We start from the raw sequence: 24,741 nt of genomic DNA on the forward strand, positions 1-24,741 counted from the left end.
GGTTGTAGCACATATTTTATATATTATGTAGTTTCCCCTTTTCCCCTCTATTTAAATGCAGCATACTGTTATACCTAGACAGTCCAACCTGATCGTTAGAAAAGAAAGACATTTTTCCAGGTTTACCAGGGCTCTACTGTAGTTATCATCAATAAGAATATTTAGTAATGAATTACACTTTCTTGAGGGAAATAGGGACTTTTATGGAGTAACATTGCTTGATGCCCACTGAAGATTTTCAGCCAAATTTCATAATTTGTTTGAGATTTATTTGTACTTGATTTTTCTCTGGCAAGCACACAATTACAGACAGTGATGCACCCATTTTACTGTGCGTAGTAAACTTAGATTATTAGCATTATTAGTCATGTTAAATGGAGAGAATAGAGAATAAATAGCTTAGCTTAAGTTTGTCTCAGAAGGCAGATAATTCTTATAGCTGATATATTGCCCTGTGTCCTAAATTGTCTTGTATCTACGCAGCAGTTCACCACTCTGCTGGGCTGTTTCCATCTGTGCTTATGTTATTTATCATTGATGTGTCCATTAAATCAGCATCCTTTAATGGAGCTTCATTTTGTTTTCCCTGTACAATGAATATCTCATGTCTTGTCTGTCTGGGTGATTTTTTTACGTTAGGGGAAGCCAAAGAACAAAAGGAGGAACAGTGCTTCAATGCTGAGTCAGAGCGAGCAGGAGGTGTTACTCAGTGTGTGTGTCTACAACTGCACCTCACGCTGCCTCCCTAAGGCAAGCAAGAAGCCATCACGCTCACTGCATGTATACATCAAAAGCATAGCAACTCCCTTGAATTAACATAGCTTCATATTCTGTCCCCACGCAAACACTGTTCTAAAGCCCACTGAATTCCAGGGGAGTCTGTTCTTCTGCTTCAGTGGTCTTTGTTATCTAGGACGGAGGCAGAGTATTAGAATCAAGAAAATGTGCAAGAAGAGTTTTTCCCAGCTAGTCACAACCTGGCTGTATTCCAGGAGGCCATACACAACCAAGGGATGGATCATTAATTAACTTTGAAGAGGGAGAGAGGGAGAGAGACAGAATTTTCTAGGACCTGTTTAGGAGATCCAGAAATGGAGGTTCTTTATGTGACTCTTACTGAAAGTGTCCATGGAAGTACAGAAATCTCACGAGGAGAAATAGTCTACTTGTACCTGGGAATCAGTGGCAAACACACAAAACTGTGGAAGTTTTCTCTTGTCCAGTCCTGTTTGAAACACTTCAAGTACAGGCCTCCAGCACTCCAGACAACTAAGCCATTTGCAAAAAGTGTCAGTATGTATTACTGCTAAGCAACTGAAATTTTCCTTTTTGCTTCCTATATTCTATGTTAAATGCTCTTTACTGGAAACACAGTGTGTGAGAATGGAAACAATTTAACAGAATTTGCAAAGACAGGAATGATACTGTACTAAGCCTGACTCACACTAAAACTACTAAGCCTCATGGAAAGCCTTAGTTGTGGTTTTGGTATCTTAGCCTCGGTGTTGAAAAACATGCTCATAATGGCTCAAAAGTGAGGCAATTTCTGCCTTACTGAGGATTTTCTGTAGAGAATTCCCATGCAAAGTCTGCCAGTGTCCGATTGTGCTTGGCTTACTGTAAGAAGCCTGCCTGGATCGCCACTCTATGCTGGGCTTTTAATTTGCTCACGCTGGACCCAGTCCATTGTCCCTGACGCCTTTCCATTGATTTCAGCTTCCACTGGATTAAGCCTAGCAATCTTCCAAGCATATTCATTTCATGGTTGTTTGTGGGCTATGTTTTGGAGGTTATAAGGGTACTGACTGTTATAAATATCTTTATAGTTTGGCCTTACAAAAATGCAGCAGCTTTACCATGTTCTCATGTCTTTATTACTGAGTCATCCCCTTTTAAGCAGTCAATGGTTTAAAAGTGGAAAAATCTTCCATTACAAAAACATAGCAACATCCTCCATAGAAGAATATGATTTAAGGTCAAGTCATTAGCTATGGAGCGTTTTAACTTGGTTTGCTAGCATTTATCTTAAGCCACTAGCCAATGCCAATTCCAGCAAGTGGGTCTTAGTTCCAACTACTCCATACTCAAACTCCCTTTAAGCTCCATAGTGTGTACAAAGCTCTGCTAATTAGAGTAGAGATTATTCCATACTTTGCTAGCTATCTAGGGAGACAAATTTTTGAGAATGTGGAGCTAAAAAGGGTTCACATTTTCTTGGCTACTATATCAAGCAGCTTTTTGTCAACATCTTCAAGTTACATCCAGTCTTGACCTTCAATATCTAGTCTGGGACTTTCCAAAGAGAGATTCTTTAAATGAATAGGGCCACGTACTTAGAGCCCAGAGTCTGATCTGTCTTGTACAGGCTACCACAAAAGATGCACGTACAATCGCACCCCAGAAGATGCATGTACAAGCGCGCTATGTTTTTAAAGAGCTAGTTCCACAAAGGAGCATGAAGTACCAGGTAAGGTACCTCAGCACCTCCTTTCAAACCCTACCCAGCAGCTGTTTCAGTCAGGGGTGCCTGCTTTCTATGTGTATATGAATCTTTCAGGAAAATCCTGACTAATTTATGCTGCTGGGCACAAATCCAACTGCTCAGTTTCATTTGGCTCCAACGTTAAAACCCAGCAGGACTCTCAAATTAACCATCTTTCACCTGCAGGACCCAGTCTGTTAGATGTTCCCAGGACTTGCCTACTAGTTCATGCTGTGCACAAAACAGCAGGGACACTCAGTGATTAGAGCACTTAGGATGTAGGTGAACAAATGTAAAGTCCCTCCTCTGCCCTATTTGGAGTAAGAGTTTGCCTTCAGGTTTTCCACTTGCTAGAAACTATCAGGCTACCCCATGTTCTGACTTGCATAGCTTGTCTTGCTGAAGCTGCTCTATTCTGTATGTACTACTTAAGCATTTGTTACAGCAAATTGCTTCTGCAGGTTGAATGTGCTAGGTGATCGAGTTACTGATTTCTTCTCTCCTTCTCTGGGGCTCAGTGTATGGTAACAGTGTACATGCTGTTGTGGCCTTGCACCAGAAATTATATTCTTCTGAGATGAGTAACGACAGTAGGCAAAACAGCCCCCTGAGGGTAAGAGGCGGCTAACCTTGCCCAGTGTCACAGCTGTGGAAGGCTCCCTGTGCTGCACAGCACGAAATCTCGTACACACACAGATACACACGCACGTGAAGTTCTCAGCTTCCTGATAACCCTCCCCACAGGTCAGCTCTTTCTTCCTCTATAGGAAGAGTCACACAGTTTGAGGGACTGTATAGGAGTGTGTCAAAAACACTTTCTGAGCCACCAAATCAGCCCTAGTAAGAAACTGCGATTGAGCAGTTCCACAGGCACAGCAGCTGTGACTGCATGATATTGCTGGCTGAAGTGATACATGAGAAAGATTCCCCTTAAATCACACAATCCTATCCTTTTCTTGAAAAGTGGGTTTGCACTTGACACATGGCCTTGCTTTCCCCTCCCCCTCACCTCTGCCCATGCTCTTGCAGCTACCAAAAGCACGCCGTTCCCTCCTTTAGGCACGATCTGTGATTCAGCAGAATCCCTAAGAGCTCTGGCTGACTCCCAGCGCTCCCGGGCTGATTCTGCTTTTCAGCAACACCACCTTCTCCAGCAGTATGCCAGTTTTTAAAAGATTCTTGGGGGGAAAAAAAAAGGCATTCTTCCATAATGGAGGGACTTGTTTTTCCTCTTCTGAGTAAAAACAGTACGCAGTTGGCTGTTTAAAGCACAAAGATGCCAACCTCAGCAATTCTTAGTCCCCAGGATAAGAGGTGCTAGATAAGACAGAATAAAAGAACAAAGGAAAATAACAAGGATTTATTACAGTGTCTTTGAATGAGACTGAGCTCTATTCTTACACTCTGTGAGAAGTCACCTGTGTAAAGTGAAGTACGCGAAATTACTTGGGTTTGTAATAACACAGCAATGCAAGTGAATCACAGTTTGCCCTCTTCCTAAGCAGAAAGTGTATGTCTTATATTCTAATATAAAACTGGTAGATCTGGTCAGGGGGGATATGCCTGGCAGCACCTTAGATGGAAAAATAGAAAAAAACATTTTAATCCAAGTCTCACTTTGATCCCTTAGGAACCTTTTCCCTCCTTCCTACAATCGAGCTGTGTGTTGACGACTGCAGGAGGGTATCCTTTATACCTTGTGTGTTGCTTGCAGCACTTCACCAGTCTGGTACCCCACAGATGAGAAGTGCAGCTAGGGTACCTTAGGGGCAGCAGAGCAGCTCCACTGCTCTATCCTGAAAACCCCTAACCCAGAAAATAGGTAGCTGGCATGGCTGTAAAAGAAGATGCCTGCCTAGACCGCTGGTGCTCTTTCTCTCTTCAGCCAAGTGACTCCTTAAGGGTGTGAACAGCCAAGTCCAGTTCACACCTGGCTCATTGGCACCATCAACATGTGGTAGCTGGCCTAGCAGCAAAAGGCAAGGTAGGCAGGGTGCTGGTCACTGGCCGTGTGAGTTGTTACACACCACCACTCCCAGAAGAAAGAGCTATATTTGGTGAGTTAGAAGCAGTCACATGAGCAGGGGATTTAGCACTGTTTGGTGCATCGTAATGACTGCCCTGCCTGGGAGGTCACCGTGCTGCTGCAAGCTCAGGAGGGACCTGTGGGGCAGAAGAGCCCAGAGCAGCCGCACAGGGTTTTCTTGGCGTCTGTAATCCAGGCAAGCACAAAATCCCAGAGTATGGAGCTAGTAGTATCACACTATGATTCACCTGATCTTCCATATTTGGAGGTGTCTCACTGCCTTCTCCTTATCTTATTATGTTAAAGCCTCATTATTATCCTTGCATTTATGTGTGCACGATGCCCATGATGATTATTACAGAAAGAGAGATGAGCTGCAGAGAGGCACAGGGCAGGTCTAAATTACAAATGAAACAAAGTACACAGATCCCTTAGTGTTAACCAAGCTATCCTGGAATCAGGCAAGCTGTGTTAGCTGACATATGTGCCTGGGTGAATTAGCAGTCTGGACATAATGACAGTATTGCTTCCAAAATGTGTGTTAGCATCTCAGTATGGGACTTTTAGGAGTACCAACTGCCTCAAAGCTCATGGAGTGGTGTGTAGCCTTGTTCTGCATTGTGCCATGGGAGCACAACCTAAGTGACCTACTCAGCTCACACGGAGAGTGGATGGCAAAGCAGAGGAACTGGGCTTGAGCATCTCAAGTCCCAGGCTAGTGCTTGAATCATTAGACGCTCTTTCCGTTGGGACTGTTCACAGCAGGACTATTCACAGTGATTCATAGGAGGGCCTTTCATGGGACTAATCTCATCTCAGTTCTGCTGTGGATGCCTGTTCCCCAGGACTCCCTTATTTTCTGGAGGGTTTCTTTCCTACATCCATTCCTTCCCCTCTTTCTTTTCTCTGTGAAACAGTCTGGCATGACTCAGACATCTTTTTGCATTGCGCAGCGTTCAGGACACAAATTGCTTCTTGAACAGTTTGTTGGAGCAAGATCCTCTAACAGAATAATGGATTTGTTCCCTCGACTGAAGGACTTTGTGTAAATCACCCAAAGGCCTTCTGCCCAGGCAAGGATTGGAAGATGAGCCAGGTGTTTCTGCACTGGACTTTCACCCTGAAAGGCCCCTAAGAAACAAGCAGTTGTGATTATTTTTGCTGGAATTACCTTCAGGTTTATTATCGTGCACCCACCCAAGCACTCCTCAGTTTTTAAGACTTCCAACAATTGATTGCTTCACTAGCAAAGCCTCATGATGAATTTTCATTCTTAATTTGTTTCTAATTGGCATTTTCACACTTCATGGGTAAAACATTTAAAGAAAACATTAGCTTAGTCTCTCACTATCATATTGACTGCACATGTTTTGAGGGTATATATTTCTTCTATCCTTCTCCCTATCAGAACTTATGCTATTTTAGGCACTTGCCTGGCTCTGGCTTTCAAATCTATGGCTGAGGTTTGCTGGAGCATGGGGTACCATGTCTACTGTGCCAATAATATAATGTGGTAGGTGTCACCTTCTTATCCTTTCCCTTCTCCTCTAAATCTGTGGTCTAAGTACTAACAGAGTTATTTTCACTGTCCATGCAGGAACTAGGGAAAATATCAATCTCCAGATTACAGATGAGGAGTGAAGACACTGAGGGTTTGTCTGTATTGTACACTGCACAGAGTAGCACCTGGTACTACCCAAGCAAATGATAAGCAAACTGACTCAGATATAGGAATATATCTGGTCATGACTGAATGGGACATAATGGGCCATGGTGGGCTAATTTACCTTCCTTTTTTAGAAAAGCTTCAAATAGCATTAGGATCTGTATCAGGGAGAAGTAGGTCTCAGCAGAAAGGAAGACCAAGTAGTAGAAAACAGTCTAATTTCTGAAAACAGCCATCTCTGAAGCACTAGCCATTTTTGATAGTTTTTAATTAACTCAGCAGGAGAAGCATGATAAAACACTTCATGGGCAGCTGGAGTTAGATTGCTCTAACAAACAAGTTCATTTCAAAATGCTCCAGTGTGTAAATACCATGTTACCATCTGCTCTCCATTATGGCTAAGACCTCGGTGACTCGCCAGAGAACAGCGCAGAAACTGAAGCATGTCTTCCAAGGCCCTTCCATCTTGCTCAGGGTGTTTGGCTCTGAAAGCATTTATATCATGGTTTTCTTTAGTTCTGCTCTTCCCACACTACATCATTGCCCTTTTTGTTTATTTGACATGGTCCTTCAAACAACAGACTGATGTTTGAGTCAATTTTTAGTATGTTGTTAGAGGAGGCAAAAGAATAACGTCGCCTGCTCTTTCTTTCTCTGCTAGATCAGAAGAGTTAATTCATTGCTGCTGTAAACTTTTAGCTCACAAAGATGTAACAGTGGCTCATTACCTTTCAGGTTATCATAGAGCACGTTATGGAAATGTTATTAGCTTTCTTGAATATGCACATAGCATCTGGGTGTTGTGACGCAAGTGAATGTACCTGGCTTCACAGAACAGAGTTGTTTAAATCTAACCCAGGTAATGAGATCAATAGGCACAGCACGTGGAGGACAAGTGCACATGCAGGGACCTCTTCCCTGAGATGGAAGAAATATTCCATGTCTGAACTGATTCAGCTAAGTCTGTCTGAGAAATCTCTGCTAACCTTTCAAGCCAGCCACTGGGTGTACAGAGGGCTGTCAGTATACAGAAGGTGGATTAAAGCAGTGTCAACCCAAGTGTCAGTTTAAAGAAGAACCCTTGATATTAGAGAGAGGTTTGCTCAAAGGCACCAGCATAGCTGTTCCTAAAGTAATAATGTAATTTTGTTGAAAAGGACATGTGGAGATTCTGCTGGATTGATTTTAAGTATTTGAAATTCCTTATGATGTTGATAATTTCTCTGTTGATGTTAATGATTTTACTGTTGCTTACTCATTGCAGTTGTTATTATGGTGAGAGGGGAAAGAGGAAGAAATGGGCATCATAGACGTCTTGACAAGAGCCAGGTAAAACTAGCTATGTTGCGGAGCGACTCATAGCATGCAGCGCTGCTCAGGCAGAGACAGAGGCTGGATGGGGCCATTCTTCATGAGATTTATTGGCCCAGAGCAAACAGTGTGGCCACGTGCTCAGCTCATGCCAAGCAGGAAGAGTTCCCCGACTGCCGAGGAACTGAGCCCATTTGTACTACTAGCCAGGGGAGAAATATACAGTATAATAGAGGAAAGTAATCACTAAAGCCATGACCCACATTTCTTGTTAGTAATCCTGCAAATGCTCTGAGTCTATATGAAATGGTTGCAGAGCATAGATGTTCTCTCAGACACTGTTTCAGATTAATGCCATGGTTATCTATGTATTTACTGGATCTGCTGAAGAGCACTTCATTTCTCAAAGCCCTTCTTGTCTTGTCAGCTTTGTAAATAATATGGAGAGTAACTGCAAATGATAGCTCAGTTTTTGGCTTGATGTTTTTGTGACTGAGAGTTCAACATTTACTATGCTGCAATATTAAGTGCAGAGTCTGTGATGTGTATGCCATAGTTCCCACCTGCAGTGAAGGCAGATTTAAGACAGAGGTGTCTGGAAAGCAGATAATGTTGAACTAGAGAATAAGCAAAATGCAGGCTGTGCTGCTAAAAAGGTTCAGATTTAGCATTTCTAAGTAGGGTGAAGAAGGATGTTTGCATCAATCTTGTCTCATCCAGTTCTCTCCCTGGACTGTTAATTAAGGAAATAGGTGGCTATTTCCAACCTAGTGCAGCAGAGTCAGCAAGCAAAAATCCTTGGAAAAATCTCTTCTTGGTGCTACAGTCCAGCCTGTGAACTGAACAAGTGCAAGCTGGTTACAATTTAATAACTATTTGATTGCTGATCTTGAATTAAGTTTATGGTCACAACTCAGTTCCTAGCAGAGAAGTGATGGCAACTTTAAGCCCTTTGGTGTTTGCCTCAGCAGTGCAACTGTTGCATGAATGAGCTACAGACACTCAGCTGCTCTCCTGCACCCTGAAGAGGTCCCTCCCTGGGAGGCCAGAAGGACATGGCAGAACAGTGCTGTGTCTGTTCTGTGGATAGGAGTTTCTCCAAGGCCACTTAGGATTTTCCAGCAGTGCCAAATTCACTCTGAAAAGGTAAAATCAAGAAAAATAAAGGAAGAGAAGAACTGTCCTTGTAAGACCATGGTCAGAGATTATTTATTTATTATAGCAGCTCTTGGCTATGTACTGTTTCACATCTTATTAAAACCTACTTCCCTGCCTGGTGCCATCTTGGGACTGGGAATGTCCCAGATGTGTGAGCTTCTGCTCATGAGATGTCTCTATTCCCTCACACAGGGAGTAGTGCAAACCTTACAAAAATCTGTGGAGAAGCTTCCACCAGTATCAGTGGACTTTGGACCAGGACTTTGGACAGTGGGGGCATATATCTGAAATTAGACCATTATATGCTGTTTTAAGCTGTTGCCTATTATTGTTTATACGGTACTGAATGCAGTTAGTTTGTAGTGACTTGACAAGCCAGGCAGGGAGAGAAGATTGTTTCCCTAAGGTCTTTCAGTAGTTGTAAGAAAAACATGAAGGCAGGAGAGATGTAGTTAAAGCTTGGGAGCAGGAAGCTCCAAAGCAAAATCATGTGAAACTAAGTAAAGGCCTGGCCACAAGTATGATGGAGGAGATGCTAATTACCCACAATGTTACACGCTTACAAGGCCATGTTCTATGCCTCCCAAATGAAAACAGCAGAAGAGGATGAGAAGGAAAGAAACTGTGAGCTTGCCTGGAAGGAAAGTAGTGGATAGGAGTGACATTCACCCATGGACTCAGCCATGGCATCTGTTAGATTACAGTAGAGCACAAAAACACTTGATTTTGGCTGGTTTGTGTCATTATGACATTGTTTTTGTTGATGATTGTATCCATTTCAGAGTCAATGCTTGCTCACCTTAAGATGGGACTGAACCCAAACCAGAGTCTTAAGCAACTTCAAACTTTGAAGGAGCTTGAGCAGTATGTTTATGTTGACTGAAAAAAACCTTTGGATCCAGCCTCATACAAGCATGGAAAGTTAGAAGTTCAGTTCTGGGGCCCCTTTTCTTTAGCTTGTTGAGGAATATTTCCTTTTGATTCTTTCTTTCCTGTTTCCTGATCTGTGATCACACCTTCTCCTGTTATTCACACTTCATTGTTAGCATATTCCTTCTGTTCTCAGCTCTGTTTTCTTTGGTCAAGGGCTGAGATCTCCCAGCACAGATTAAAAGAATTCTATCAATATTATCAGTTGGCTCGGATTCACTTGGCAAATCCCCTGCTTTTTGCGGATGACATTTGATATGATGTGCTGTCTTCTTTCTTTACAGTTTTTTGGCAAGTTTTCTTCAATTTCTTAAAGTTTTGCTGGTATTATCCCAGGCATCACATCTCCCAAGATATAAGGGCATGTGTTTATTTTAAGGAATTACATAATGGCATATTCTTCAGGTGGCTTCATGTCTCTCTTCCACTGTTTTCACTTCGGTCCTTGGCATTCTCCTCTGGTTTCTCTCAGCAAGAACTATCTCTTGTTGTGCGCCTATGTGTCCTTCTGCGTTCTCCGCAATTTGAGATGATGTTTTTAGGGCCAGGTTCTGCAGCACAGTGACTTGCTTGGCTCAAGCAAGGTCTGAAGAACTTGATTCTGCATGTAAACTAAAACTCATATCCTGCAAAAATGTAGCTGTGTCTTTATATACTGGGATTTATCCCACTGACATGGCTTGTATGCTAATCTTAGGCTTATAAATTTGGGGTGTAACAGAGTGCTAGGGCAAAGTTCCCACTGAAGTCAGTGAGATAATAGCTGTTGTGAAGCTGATACACAAGTAGGAAATGGAGGATTTATTCCTATAGCAAAACTTCTGCTTATTCTTTTTAAATGGTTTACAGATAACCTAAGGCAGAGTGTGTCCTGCTCTCCATGAAGTGAAGTCAGTTAAAATTTATGTCTGAGAAAGAAAGAAAAACAGACTATACAGTGCCTTATGCATCCCCCTTTATCTTGGCACACTCTTGGATTGATTCCCTCTAACTCGGGGCGCAGTTTTTCCAGTCTTCCTTGTAGACATATGCCAGGTGAACTCTGATCCTGAAAAGCATTTAGATGCCTAATTCTTGCTTGTGACTGTACTCTATTGATTTTGGCCAAAGTTCAGAAGCAGGCCCGTTGATTTCAGTGGATAAGAGTGAGATCGATACTATTCAGCTATTCAGCTCAAAGGGCTGAGCAAAGCCTGCTGGCCCTGGCCCACAGGCACTTGTGCGTGTTTTTAACTTTAAGCATGGGGGCAGCCCTACTGCCTTTTCTAAACTTCTCAATGCGTAGATGCAGATTACTATGCAAAGCGTCAGCTACACACATGCTGGTATCTTGACACAGTGATGAATAAGATAGCAGTCCCCTGTGTAACTGCTGTGTCTTGAAAAGTAAATCTAGGCACAAGCAATGTTTTATGTTTGATACTATGTTATTAGCAGAACTCTTCCTGCCTATGGTTCATGCCAGCATCACTGCCCATGATATTCATACTACCTACTTGCAAACAGTACAGTAGCCTTAAAAATGTAGGCTGTTGCAGTAACATGCTAGTGTGATAAACATGGGCTTGCAATAAAGTTTAAAAACAGAAAAGGTTTCAATAAGTGTGAGTCAAGGGTCAAGTCTAAGTAAGTTCTCCTAAGAGCCAGCTGGTCTTCTGCCGGGACTTCTCCTTCATCCATGGACTGGTTTCTCTTCAGCTGTGTTGGCATCTCTCTGCTTAGATGATGCCATGACTCCATGCCAAGCTTATCTTATGTTACAAAATCCTGAGCACTGAACTGACAGAGTTTGCAAGTTCCCTCTTGATTTTACGGGAAATATGCCTCCAATCCACGTGGTTATGGGTTTGCCATTTCTTTTTTCAGCCAGTGCTGTGTTGCTAAGTCTAATCTTTTTATCATTAGTCTCAGAGTGTTTGATGTCCTGTAGAAGTAGTCCCAGCTCCTAGATTCAGGTGATTAAATAAGAATCTCAGCCTTCACTTAAAAAAAAAAATCTAGGCTCAGAGTTATCGAGAAGTAGTTGAAAAGTAATCTGTTTGAAGTGCTTGAAAAATATTTAAAAATGTTGAATGAAAACTGAGAAGTCAGAATGTGTGGAAAAAATAGAGATCAGTTTTTGCTACAAAAGTCCCATGGTTTTTAAGTTAATCTTGTGATTTGGAAGAAGAGCAGCTGAGTCCTCCTCTCTGAGCTCCTCCTTTCTGGGGTTGGTAAAACTGCCCATATTTTCTCCAGTTACTTCTGCCATTATCCTGCTCATGAAACCTCTCTTCATGAGGAGTGGAACAAGTGGCTTAGCAACAGCCTTCCCTGAATTTCAGGAGATCTGCACAGGGAGCAAATGTTGATTTGTCTCTCCCTCACCTTTTTCTTCTTCACCTTTTTTATTAAAAGTTAGAAAAGCCTCAAAGGTTCTGCTTTATTTTTTTTTAATTTGCTGCATTTTGTTTTGTGAATGCAAATATTACTCTGCCCTAGCTTAACTAAAAAAGCCTGACCATGCTCGCCATATGCCATATGCCATCTGCAGACCTAGCAGAATGACTGAAGCAATGCTGCCTGTTTACCAAGGAGTGCTTTTCTCCCAAGTCTTTGAATTAAACATGTATTATTATTATTTATTAAATAAATAAGGCTTTATTTGCTGATGTTTTTATTCATGAAGAAATAGGGTTTGATTTAAAATGTTAGACTTGTGTGGGACTTTAGTGATGCATAGGCCCTGTGTTGGCTCTCAGATCAGGGGTGACAATCAGACCTTGTGCTACAAGTTTAGGTGGGACATTTCTCTGCCACAGAATGTATGAAAGTGAAGTGCTGTGGGCTCCCCCAGACAGTGCATCTGCTCTTAGCTGCATTTGGTCTCTATAGGCACAACTGTTCATTTCACTGCAATGGCATCTGATTTGTTTTACCATGAATGAAAGGTGGTTCAGGCCTTTTCTGTACTGTAAGGGTGTCCTAAGCAGTTTGAAATTCTCTCTTTTCCAGATTGGTTTTAGGAAACTCAAAGCTGGCTTGATCAGTTTTTGAAGTCAGAAAATTTTTGCAAAGCAGACTCACCATCGCATTGCTCTGCACTGAGGAATTCAGGCTTGAACCTTATCAGCTTCAGTGTTACCTTCCCACTCACAAAGATTGTCTAAACATTAGAGGTGGATATGACAGCTTAGATAAAAACTAAGTTCAGTTTGCAGCTTTGCTGACTCGCTGTCCTAGGACCTCACAGGAACCATTCCTCCTCTGCCTTAGTTTTGCTTTTTTGGGCTTTTTTCTCCACACCCCATCTCTGCCTGTCCACAAGATACATTTTGTTTCCTACCCACGCCTTTCCCCTTTTGCAAATTACTTAACTTTTTGGAGAGGAGTCCTCTGAAATGTATCCCACACAGAAATGCATTGCTAGGGTGCTGCTGGGAATAGAGCAGGTAGTGTGGGAGGAAGGAGGTGATGGGGACAGGGAAGAGGCAGAAAGGTGGGACATGGGACTATATGACATGGGAGAACAGAAAGCAGAGGGGACTCATCCAGGAGCTGCTGCACCCATTTACAGGCAAAAGGCTGGGAGAGATGGAGTGTGTCCCCTGCCTTGAGACCTGATGAACTACCTGACAACAAGAGAGAGTTGGCTGGGCTAAAGAAAATATCCTGGGCTTGACTCTTCAGCATTGTAAGTCCTTCTGTCTGAGCTGACTGCACAAGGGAGTAGCAACAGTGCTGAAGATAGAGTTATCTGAAAAGTTTTCGTAGTCATGCAAAGCTAGCAAAAGAGATTTCATTTGACTCTCTTACCAGCCATTCGCGTGAGAAATTGGGGGTTTGGCTGGAGTAAGAATAACTGCAGTAAGGTTATTATCCTGCTGGATAGCAAGGTGTGATTTAGAGCAGTCCTCACAAAGATGGAAATGATACACGATGGACTAACTGACCACAGCTTGGTCTGAAAGTGTCAGGGTTATCTAAAGCTTCTCTTTAGTCTCGTCCCTCCTTGCTTTGACTCAGGAGCACAGTACTTAATTAGTAAGTGCGAGACGGCTTCTCCCTGGAAAATTTGGCTTTTGTTCTGTGACTGTAATTTACCTAAACTCTCCCTGTCTAGAGAAGAGAAAATCTCTCTGAATGAACAGAATCAGTTTAATGTCAAACCCCTCCAAACATGGGACCAGCAGGAGTCCAAGGACAGTTGCCTGTGTGTGTATGAGTGGTTTGTGTACCACGTCTAGCTCAAAATGCTTCACAGAGAGGAGTCTTTGCACATCCCTGAGTGATTTCCTTCGCTGCTGGAGGAACGTGTGTTAGTGTTCAGAGTGTAACTTTGGGAAAGAGAGAAAACAGGTGTGCAGACAGTTTAAGACTACTGATTTCAGTTACCTCCAGCTAATCTGTCATAGTAAATTGCATGGTGATGAAATATCTTCCACATCAGTCGTTCCTTCTACCTATCCCAGAACTTTGTAAGAGCTAAATCTGCCTCATAAAAGTGTGCTGCAAGGAGTGGCCCATAAATCTGAGTGATCCCATATTTGCAGGTGGGCTGAATAGAGCAAACAGAGCCAGAGTTTGCAGGAAGGAAGGAGGTGCTTCATTCAGGTTGTTTCAGTGGGAACGGGGTGCCTTGATACCTTCACAAATCTGCAAATACCTATGAGCATGATTTCTTCAAAGTGTGCATGTCAGTAACAGATGTGAATGCTGATGTAAGTTAAAGAAATACTGAAGATGTGATTTCACATCCACCTTAAGATGGCCAGTGTCTGTTGCTGAAAAGGACTCCCACCAGCCCCCTTTCCTGCTGCCTCCACGGTGCTGCTGGAGCATATTCATGGCTGCAGAGTCAGCAGGCTCAGGGGCCTAATGCAGCTGAAAAGTAACACTACTAAAAAACAAACATAAAAATGTTTTTTTCTTCTGGATGAGCTATCTGATATCCTTGTGACCATATGGCTCCAGGAGCAGTAGTGCTAGCAGAAGGAAAGGAGCAGGAATGAATTGTGCCTCCAGTGGATGAGAGAGCAGAACTGCTCCTTTCCATAGCACAGTGTATCTAGATTGGTGTAAGCTGATCTTGCACTGTCCCCTCAGAAGCCTCCATGAGCCCACAGTGCCTTCGTATTAGACATGGCGTGTGCACACAATTGAGAGCAGCCTAAGTAATCATGTTATAGGTGGTGTAGGGACAAGGATGTACTACATAATGTTTGGGTGTCCATCTAGGGCAGGAGTTCCCAGAGATGATCCCTACCTACTTAATTATAGTGCCTATCCTTTTCCATCAAATCCCTCTGGGGTGAGTGCCTTCTCCTCCAATATCGTCTTGTATGGAGCTCTCTTGGCTTCCTTCGCCTGCCAATGTCAGCTAAAAAGTTTCTCCTACTTCCCTGGGCCTCTTAACTGCTCCTTTCCACTGCTACTTAACTTATCTCAGCTGCTGACTGTCACAGAAACTCCCTAATTACCCTCATGGTCTCTGAGAATGATTGAGGGTTTTTTTGTGTGCAAATTAATGAGTCACTGTAGGAACAGTATAATCAAGAAAGAACAAGGCTACAGCAGTGCAAAACCTATTATTCTTTTATTGGACAAGTGTAGTTTTAATGCTCACACTCGAAGGTATGCTGATAAATATATTAAAACTGCTTGGGACATGGAAACCAACCGACCGACCAACACCACTGTTCCTGTGAAGCTTAGAATCTGAAATTGGTACATGGGTTCCTCATGGCCCTTGAGCAGGTGCCACTGAAGCCACTGTAAGTTTGTCATTGACTTCACAAGCTAAGGAACTGAGCCCTGACTTCTGGCTTCTTCAAGAACAAAAGTCCCACCCCAGATCTTCCCAGAAAAGATCAGTGATCTTTCTTGTTGGATTACAGCTGCACAAGTGCTGTGCAGTCTTGAAACCTGGTCAGATCATCCTTTTCAGGGAATGAGATCTGTAAGCTGGAGGAACTGAGGTGATCTGAAGTCATTAGTTTTACTTGTCTGATCTGAGCCAAGAATATATTGTCAAGGCAAAATATTGTCACGCAGGCATCTATGGTGATAGCCCAATGCACCTGAAAAGTAGACTCCTGATGGGTACAGTATACACATTTACTGAGAGTGAGCATGGCCTGGCTTACCCCGGGTTTGCCCAGGTTAGTGCTCTCAGGGTAGTTATGGCATTGAGAACTTTTAGGGCAATATAAAAGAGACTTGGGATCTCAGTAAAGCTGGCTTAGGCTTCTGTTTTTATTGATGTATCTACTCTCATTTTAATCAGGTACTGACATCTTCCCTTACTGTACATAGCTGGAATTCCCCTGTGTAGACAAGCATTTGTAGCAGTGCAGCTATACCGAGAGCAGTAACAGGTATCCCCAAATGCAGTATGTCAGAGACCTACTGATACCGCTTTCAGCACACTTTCAGCTACTAAGAAGCTGGTAGAGATCACTGGGTTCTAAGTAAAAGCAGAAGATAGGAAAGACTATTGCATGTTGGAAAGGTTATATTATGTTTCTACCTCATTTGCAGTGACTTTGCTCTGGGAAGCAATTTATACAAAGGTGCTGTGTGAAAGTAAGTTCATATGTTTTCAGAATGGCTATATATATGTGTGTGTGTGTGTATATATATATATATATATATAAGGTAACTGTGCATATGTTAGAGACTTGTATGTCATAAACATGTGTATGTCATCACCAATTTTAGTTGGGGGATGCAACTGCCAGTGCAGTTTGAGGGAATTCTTCAAAATTGCTGTTGCAAGCATGTGGGATGGCAATTTATTTAATAGCTCCAGAGGCAAAGAAGAATTTTATCTTCAACAGACAGCTGATGAGTCTGGGTACTTTTTTTGTGAGCCTAATTGGCCTTCTCCCATAATCATCCACCCTCTCCCCACCCTAGCCCTCCCTAAGCTTTCCGAATTTGGGATACTCAATCTTTTTAAGCATTTTGAAATGGGCAGTCATACTCTGTCATCCTGCAGACAATGAATTTCCACTGACGATCCCTGTATGGGAAGAGAGACAAAACATAGGCGTTAATGAGACTATGAAGGGCAACTGCAGAGGATAAGACAGTACAGAGAAGAACAACTCTACACCAGACATTACAGCGACAAAGACATCTGTCTGCCCTTAGCCTGTCTTTCCTCTGAGTGCTTTGTGGTTTTTGTGTGACGGAAGGAGATTAAGTATGTCTGCAAGTTGTGATTCCCTCCCGCTCCCCAATAAGATAAGAAAATCACCTCTCTGAGTAATCAGGTCTCTGAGTATTTCTCAGAAGATAGTGACTCTTGATGGTGATCAGTCCTGAATCAGCTTTGAACAGAAAGGAAACCAAGAGGGAATGGATGGTTCTAGTCAAAAGTTATTGCCATGTGATGTATTGCTCAGAAATATGTACAAAGTGAAATGCTGGGGTGAGCTTCAAACCATTTCTAAGTGGGAAGTTATCCACATAACAAAATCATTCCTGTTTTTTTTTCTTTTCTTCTTCACTGATAGGTCTTCTAGCTAGTGACCTTTGTTAAAGATGTGAAAGAATCAATAAGTGAAGGAAATTAAATTCACATCTCATCCTTGATCTCCACCAGTCACATGTGAGGCAGAGTAACTTTTACTAGTGTAAGCAGAGTTTATGCTCTTCCTGCTTTGTGACTAATTGGATGTTTTAATTCTCTCTCAGGAGAGCAGTATGATACCAACTAATAATCATTAGTGAAAAGAAACATGCCTGGAGCAGCAAGGTGCAAGAGTGGAGGCCAGTGATTTAGTGCCCAATACCTAATACCCTGAAAATTTCTGCCTTAGCTTATTGTACATTACATTTTCCCTGACAGAAAGGCATGGTTCAGAGGAGCAAGTATTATCTTGCCATGGAGCAGAGCATGCACAATGCAGCTGCTCAGTTTAAGCTGTTTGGTACTGGGTAACTCTGGCAGTTAGATCTAGAGTACAGTACTTGCAGATGGCACCAGTCATTTAAAGTAGTAATGGGTAGTTCTCCAAAGGCTCTGAAAGTTTGGATTCTGCTAACAGTGAACTCTTAAGCCTGAGACATGGCACGGGCAGTGCTGCAGGAGCAGCTCGGCAGGAGCTCTCTCTGCAAGACTCCTGCCTGTGTCCCCGCTTTGTGCTGGCCAGCCCCAAGCAGTGTGGAGACAGGTGCAGGACTGACTGTCAGTCTTAACTAAGGACAGGGATGTGTCTCTGCCTGAGGTTTGGGTATCACCTGCTTTCTTCTATGGTTTCATTGCCTGGATGACTCTATTTACCCTGGAATAAGAATAATTTGACCCTTAAGCTCTCCGTAGGTGTAAAGCTTCTCATTTCAGCTTTCATTTACTGAGTTTTTTCATTGAATTTTTCTTTGCTAATTCATGAGTTAATGCTGAGTGTTGTTTGGAATGGGTCTGTCTCCTACTCAGCAAGTCTGAGGTTGATTACGGAGTTTTTATTTTTCTTTTGTGTCCTTTTTTCTTTAGGCTTTCCTAGAGAGTTTTAATTATCATTCCCTCATAAAACTGTTAACAAAGGTTAATGAAATGCAAAGTTCATTTTTAGATTTATTTTAGGTAGTCCTCATTTGGGCTATGTGCATGCTCTTAAAATATATTTATTACTCTTTTGATCACTCAGATACCCATACAGAGGAAAAAGATGATTTATGTGGATTAACAGGGTTTTACCGGTCAATATTAGCACCTATTATCAGGGAGACTTTCATCTGAAAAGCTGAAGTTCAGTCATTTTTCTGAAAAAGGATGTTGTCAAGTTAAAACTCAGGTTGTTAGAAATAAATATATTCTATTCAAATGAAACAATGACATGCTCTAAAATTCTAAAACAATTATCTCCGAAGTTTTAATTTAAGCTTGGATTTTCAGATACTTAAGCATATATGCACAGGAGTGATGGCCAATAGATTTATGCATTTAATGCCTGTCTTATGCATGTCTTAATTTGTATTCTTTTGTACTACTCATGTTTGAAGTTAAGAGTATACCTACAACTTTTCAGGATGCAGGGAATTACTCTGCACCATTGATGTTGTGTGCTTATTCCATAGCTTATCAGCCTATTTCAAGTTGTAGATCCTTTGAAGTTTCCCCCTGGGGGGGTGCAGATTCCTTCGGGAATTACCATATGAACATTACTGTGCTCTATATATGAAGGTTCTACATATGTAGTCTATATAAGGGCCTGTCTTTGTAGACCCTTAGCACCAGTTTATAGATTTCCCCCCCCCCCCAAATTACTGATTTCATGCATTTTGCTTGGCTTGGTGAGCCAACACCGAATTGTCACTTTTACTCTCCAGTTGTCATGTGCCCAGTTCTATTAGACTTGAGTTTTTCCTGCTATAGGGAAAAGTTTCAATCTACAAACCTAAAATACCTGACAATTTATCTCAGCTCAGCCTGTAGGTATCCAGTTGTCTAGGCATTTCAAATGCACTTACTGCTGGGATATCTGAGGGCTGATGTATCTTTCAGTGATGATCTAGCAACTAAGAAACTGTTGGCTACTCAGATCACCCAAATAGATTGAACAGAAAACAGTTTTAAAAAAGAAATCATCTTAGGGCAATCTGCACATGCTACTTTATACTACACAGTGAAGGGCAAGCTGGGGCACATGCCAAGTGCATCTGATAGCCCCCATCTTTCTGTCCAAGCTGCTCACCATGGCTTGGGCTATGAATGGTCAGTGGTGCTCAGAAAGAGCTGAACTCAAGATCACAGCCTCATATCAAGGCTTTGCGAGGGTGCCCATGCTATCACCACGTAGCAGATTTCAGAGTTCAGGCTGAAGCTATTCTTGTTTTGCAAAGGGCTTACAATATGTAGGTGTGTGTGGGCAGTTTCCATTGTTTTCAAACTACTTCACATATCTCGTGTCCACCTGCAAAAATCTCTGAAACTTGATTATATCAGTCTGTCTAATAAAAGATATTACCTCCCCTTACAAACGTTGCCTTACTTATGTCCATAGCTCATCCTGTCTGTAGCAACATTACCACCAGGCTCCCAGATGTGCTCCCAGAGATTTTCCAGACCTCTGCTAATTCTTTCCAGATGCCTTTGTCTTGCTTTACAGACGTTTGCCTTCTCCTTTTTGACCCGTTTAAAATGGGGCCTAAAAATGTGAATGTTAACCACTCATAAAACCTGTTTTCCATAGATGAGCTCATTAGGCCTCTGATGATGAAAAACAACTCAATCATTCATTCACAATACACAGGCATGGAAATTAATCTGACATCTTTCTTAGCTTTCTGGAGCATTCGCCAGAGTCATTACGTGCTCTCTCAAGTATCTGCACATCAGCAGTGACCCCAGTAATGTGCTGTCTTAGGAAGTAGGAGGGGAGGATATGATTTCTGCAAGCTAATTCAAAAAGTCTAAAAATACCCAACTGCTTGAAGTGATTAGGAGAGCTTACACTAAAATAGCTTCAGAGACTTTATTTTGTGCTTCTTGTTAGCCCAAGAGCATTGCCTGACATGGAGTAAATAGTAGGGACACAGGTTTAATGTGCTTGAAAATGAAAAGCAAGCTCAAAATCTACGGCATGTGCAAGCAGACAAGCTGCACATGCGTCTGCTTCGGGCAGGCTGGGACTGGGAATAGCATTTCTTCCTCCTATTCTGCCTCAGCCAGCTGCGAAGAACCATTTAGGAAGACAAACTTTGTATACTTTTGCATGCACACTCTTCATGAGAGTTACTGCGTGAGTCTGAATTACAAACTGGCATCACAGGAAATCTTTTTGTTTGGTACACTAGGACAGAACAAGCTGGTTTTAATTATTCTGGAAGCTGCAGTCCAGCAAGTACATTAGGTCAGAAGAGTTTCCCAGATTGCATTGATAAAATATTTTCTCCATAGTTTTCACCTGCTGCTATTGCAGGTTCATCTCTACCATCATAGCAGTGGTAGAACAGAGATGGTGGTGGCTGTTGCCCTTTCCAAATACTGTGATCCCGTAACCTGTGAGGACTTGTACTTCCAACATCCCCATGATGCTCTCTCTGCTCTTGGCCAGTCCCACACTGTCACCTCATTCTGAAAGATATGTTAAGCCTTTGGTAGTCACACATGTGTGTCTGCTCGGAGGTACTGGTTGCCTAAACTGCTCTGTTTTCCAGACTCATTTGTGTGATTCCTGACATTACACTGGTCAGGTGATGGCTAGAATCCAGCTGCAGAGAGCTCACTGTCTGCAGTATCTCTCCTGCTCTCTGCAAGGGCTATGAGGAACCAGGGATAACAGCAGCACTGAGGAATATATAAGAGAAAATCCCAGTATAGGAAAATACCTTGCAGCTTTGTGTCTTCTTTATCCACAGGAAGGGGAGATACCTTTGAGTCAACCAACTGTGAAAGCTATTCTTCCACTTGTAGGAATAATGTGTACATGCAACTTCCAGTTGGTAATAAACAAGCTAATGAATTTAAATCAGAAAATTACAAATTCTTGATCTGCAACAGTTTGACAGTGTGATATCATTTCTGGAAAGGCCTCCTTATTTTAGGTAATTTTTTGGTTCAGAGAAACCCTAGCAAACTCTGGCAAGCTGAGAACATCAGAGTGACCAAAACAGCTCAGCTCCTTTGGACAGCATTGGAGGCAGCTCTCAATATTGGTGTGTTTGAAGCCCCATTTCTCCCTCCTCTGTCTCCTCTTCTCTCTCAGCCATTCTTGGCAACAACTGGCTGGTGCAGTGCACCTTGACTTGCTATCTGTGTTGTGTTTGATAACAAATGTTTTAATATACTGGACTGTGGTGTCTGAAAGAAACATCAGTAATGAAATAGCTCACATGGTTGATGAATTAGCAGTCAGTGAGAGATGAAGGAGTCAGGGCCCTCTTCCCACATTCAGATCTCTGTGAGTGCTCACGCTCTGCTCAGACCTGCTGCATTAGGATCTCTGTAGTTCCAGACAGACGGCACTGTTGGGTTTATGTGTAGTCCACTTTACAACTTCGCAATTGTATATATTAGAGAAGGAGAGTTGCTTCTTTTTAACTGAGCAGGGCACCTATGCATCTGTTGGCATGACTACAACTTTACTATCCATAGAGCCTCACTCAAGAGGAACAACTGATGACAAATATCACTGGGACTGAACAAGAGAAAGTAATGAACTCATTCCCTGGAAAGGAATAAGTGTGCATTGCATTAATTTTAATTCCTGGTGTGGCCTCAAATCTGTTTAGACCTGTGTTGCAATGCTTCAGTTGCAAAGACTGGGCATTTTATAACATTCAGATTGCAGTTTGTATGGTCTCATCTTTGCATGCTGGCAGATTCCGTGCTTCTCTGTCAAGAAGTGTGAGCCAAAATAAGCCCTTCATCCCCTGAAAGGGCAAAGCATTCCAGGTTGGACTTTCACAGGGCTAGAGAAAGGATGCTGTAGCTAGAGGCAGGTGAGAAACAAACTGAAGCAGTGTTATATTTTGTGGAGCTCAGGTTTAGCTAAGCCTACCACCACTGTATTTTTCATACTCAGAAGGACATGGCAGATAATCCCATGGTGCATGAAGATCTCCTTTTCCTTGTACACCACCCTGGATAATTAGCCACATGCATTGTGGACTTTGGTCCTCAGAAGTACTAGCCTGATGCTGAATACCACAGCTGATGACCTGTAGCCATGCACTACTTGGGGGAAATAGGAAAGGGAGAGCCTTTTAAAAAAATCTCTAGTAAAACAGAGCTAAAAAGCAAACCTGTCCACAGCAGAGAAAGTTGTGGTTGCCCCACGGATATAATGGTCATAAGTATACATCATCATGTCCATATCTTCTCCATAGTGTCCAGGATATTCTGTTGTTAACCTTTACATTAAGGAAGAAGAAGAAAAAATAATTGACCATCTTGTAAAAAAGTCCAGTTGACTAAATGCAACTCAAACAGTAGATTTTTCTTTGGTTTCGTTGAAAGTTCTTATTTCTTAACAGCACCACAAGATGCAGTCTTATCCATACTCTACTTTCATTTCTCTTCTATGTAGCTATTTGAATAATTTAAGTAAATTTAGAATTATTAAGAGCAGGTTGGAATATTATATATACATATGTCTGCAATTTTAGGAGAAAAGCAGCCTGAACAAGAATTTAAAGCTTGTCTACTACTTATGTCTTTGTTGCAGGGATTTTTTCTGGCTTCTTGTCAGTCTGTTTGGTTTGCTACTGTAGTGCTGTAGCTGTTGCCAAGTTAAATAACTACAAGTATTTATGAATTTTATTAAATGAACATAGCAATTAATCCATTCCTCTTTGTTCTTTCCACTTTCAGCCTAGCTTGTAATTTAAAAATAATGGCTTGGACCATATTTTTTTGGCAGTGTATTTTATCTAAGAAACTCAAAGTGTTTTTATCTAAGACACTCAACGTGCTTCTGCATACATTAATCACATAATTGTTTCTGCTCCCCTGGGAAATAACAAGTAATACTGGACTTGGTTTTACAGACATTTTATAGGTTAATGGACAGTTGTAGGGAGGGGCTGGGACCTTGACCAGTATTTTAGGTCAACGTTGTGTTAGAGGTCAGGAATCGAAACTCAGCACAATCTTTCCCCGCATTACACCATTTTATGTGGGAGTTGCTAATGGAGTTGTATCAGCTTCACTTCAGAGTTGCACGGGGAAGAATCAGGTTCCCTGTAAGGGAAATGCTGTCTCCATTGAAATGAATGGCTAAACTCCTATTAAGATTAACAAGGTTAAGATGCCTTTGCAGAAATCCTGACATCTGGTTTTCTGATCTAATTCAGCCCAGCAGAAGGACTTGAATGATGCTTGAAGGTGATCCTAGCCCACCCCATCGAAGGACTCATTTATATGTTTACATTTTGTTAAATAAGTTGAATTTGAGCACATGCTTAAATATTTTGCTCATTAGCAGTACAATTATTGGGATGGTTTAAAGTTTTTAAAATTAGATATTTTGGGGGTATTTGGGCCCTAAACTGGTAGCTGTTGAAGTACTGAGAAAGTCAAAGCTTACATGAAAACTGAGGGACTCTGGTATACACTGTATTAGGTAGGCTGCTTTCTTCTACTCACTAGAACAAAAAAATACTCCGTAATTGTTACCAGTGTCTGCATATTTTACTGTATTTTTCATCACTTTGTTTACCCCATTCTTATGTGGCTGACGTCTTCTTTGCAAAGCAGATGTGACTTAAATACAGGTCATTTTCAGCTTTTGAAAATGGAAGAAAGCCATCACCTAGTTGGAACATCATTCCTAACAAATCATTATTCCTTGACAAATGAAAAATGAGACTGAGTGTGAAATTCTGACATGATCCCTAAGTCTCAACAGTTAACTTCGCTGAACTTCTCTCAGTTTCCTGTGTCCTGTCCTTTGGCCATGGCAATCATTAGGTGAATTAATGGTTGTAATATGAGAGCGCCCATGCCCAAGTGCGTTTGGGAAGCAGAGGGCCAGGCCTGGTTGCAGCACCCATTGTCAGGGCTCTGACCAAGGGCCCAGGGATTAGCAGAGCCCTCCTGGTGCTGTTGATAAGAATTGAACAGCAATATTTCACAGGTCGTACAGACAGCTGCCGCAGGCTAGGAGGAACAGAAAAAGCTGCATACACAGGCAATTGTTAAGATGGATGTTTAGTCAGACAGGACAGAGTCATCACTATGCTCTGGAAGTGGGAAAATTAGAGCCACACTTTTCAGTCCAGCTCCAATGAATGTCCAAAATGAGGCCCCTATAGATTTTAAGGGAACTGGGGCAGGTCCAGACCAAGAGAATAAATAAAAGCATTACAGAAAGCCCTTTCTCACTGTGCCAAGTATGCTGGTAGGTTTTCCTAGACTGTAAAGTTTGTCACATAAATATGTGAAACCATGGCAAACCTACTTTCTCCATTATTTTGACTGAAGGCTGACAGTATCATTTTTGCATTCAGGACATCTCACCTCATGTTCCTGAATATACTTGTCAGTGTCAGACAGTTATAGCTGACCTTTGAATACTTTTTTACCTAGGCTAGACAGCCTATGACCTGAATCTCTAGTGCACTTTTATGGCCCTATAAAAGCCATTAACCTGAGTATAAACCGGTCCCTAGGTATATAGGGACTAGTTTGCTGGAAACCCTCCAGTTGGCAAAGAGCTGCTTTCAGGGCTCAGTACTCCA

At 42.1% G+C, this 24,741-nt stretch overlaps 1 protein-coding gene across 1 annotated transcript in view; it reads right to left on the minus strand.

Moving 5' to 3' along the window:
* Positions 1-16,509: 16,509 nt before the first annotated feature.
* The window catches only part of DPT (dermatopontin), a 28,293-nt gene continuing 20,061 nt past the window's right edge, over positions 16,510-24,741 (minus strand). The window contains exons 3-4 of the mRNA XM_026075919.1: positions 22,306-22,413; positions 16,510-16,576 (exon numbers count right to left, since the gene is read on the minus strand). Of these exons, the coding sequence (XP_025931704.1) occupies positions 16,510-16,576; positions 22,306-22,413 (175 nt within the window). The remainder of the gene's footprint in view (positions 16,577-22,305; positions 22,414-24,741) is intronic.

The sequence above is a fragment of the Apteryx rowi genome, unplaced genomic scaffold (genome assembly GCF_003343035.1).
Source record: "Apteryx rowi isolate R43461 unplaced genomic scaffold, aptRow1 scaffold_413, whole genome shotgun sequence".
Classification (NCBI taxonomy): domain Eukaryota; kingdom Metazoa; phylum Chordata; class Aves; order Apterygiformes; family Apterygidae; genus Apteryx; species Apteryx rowi.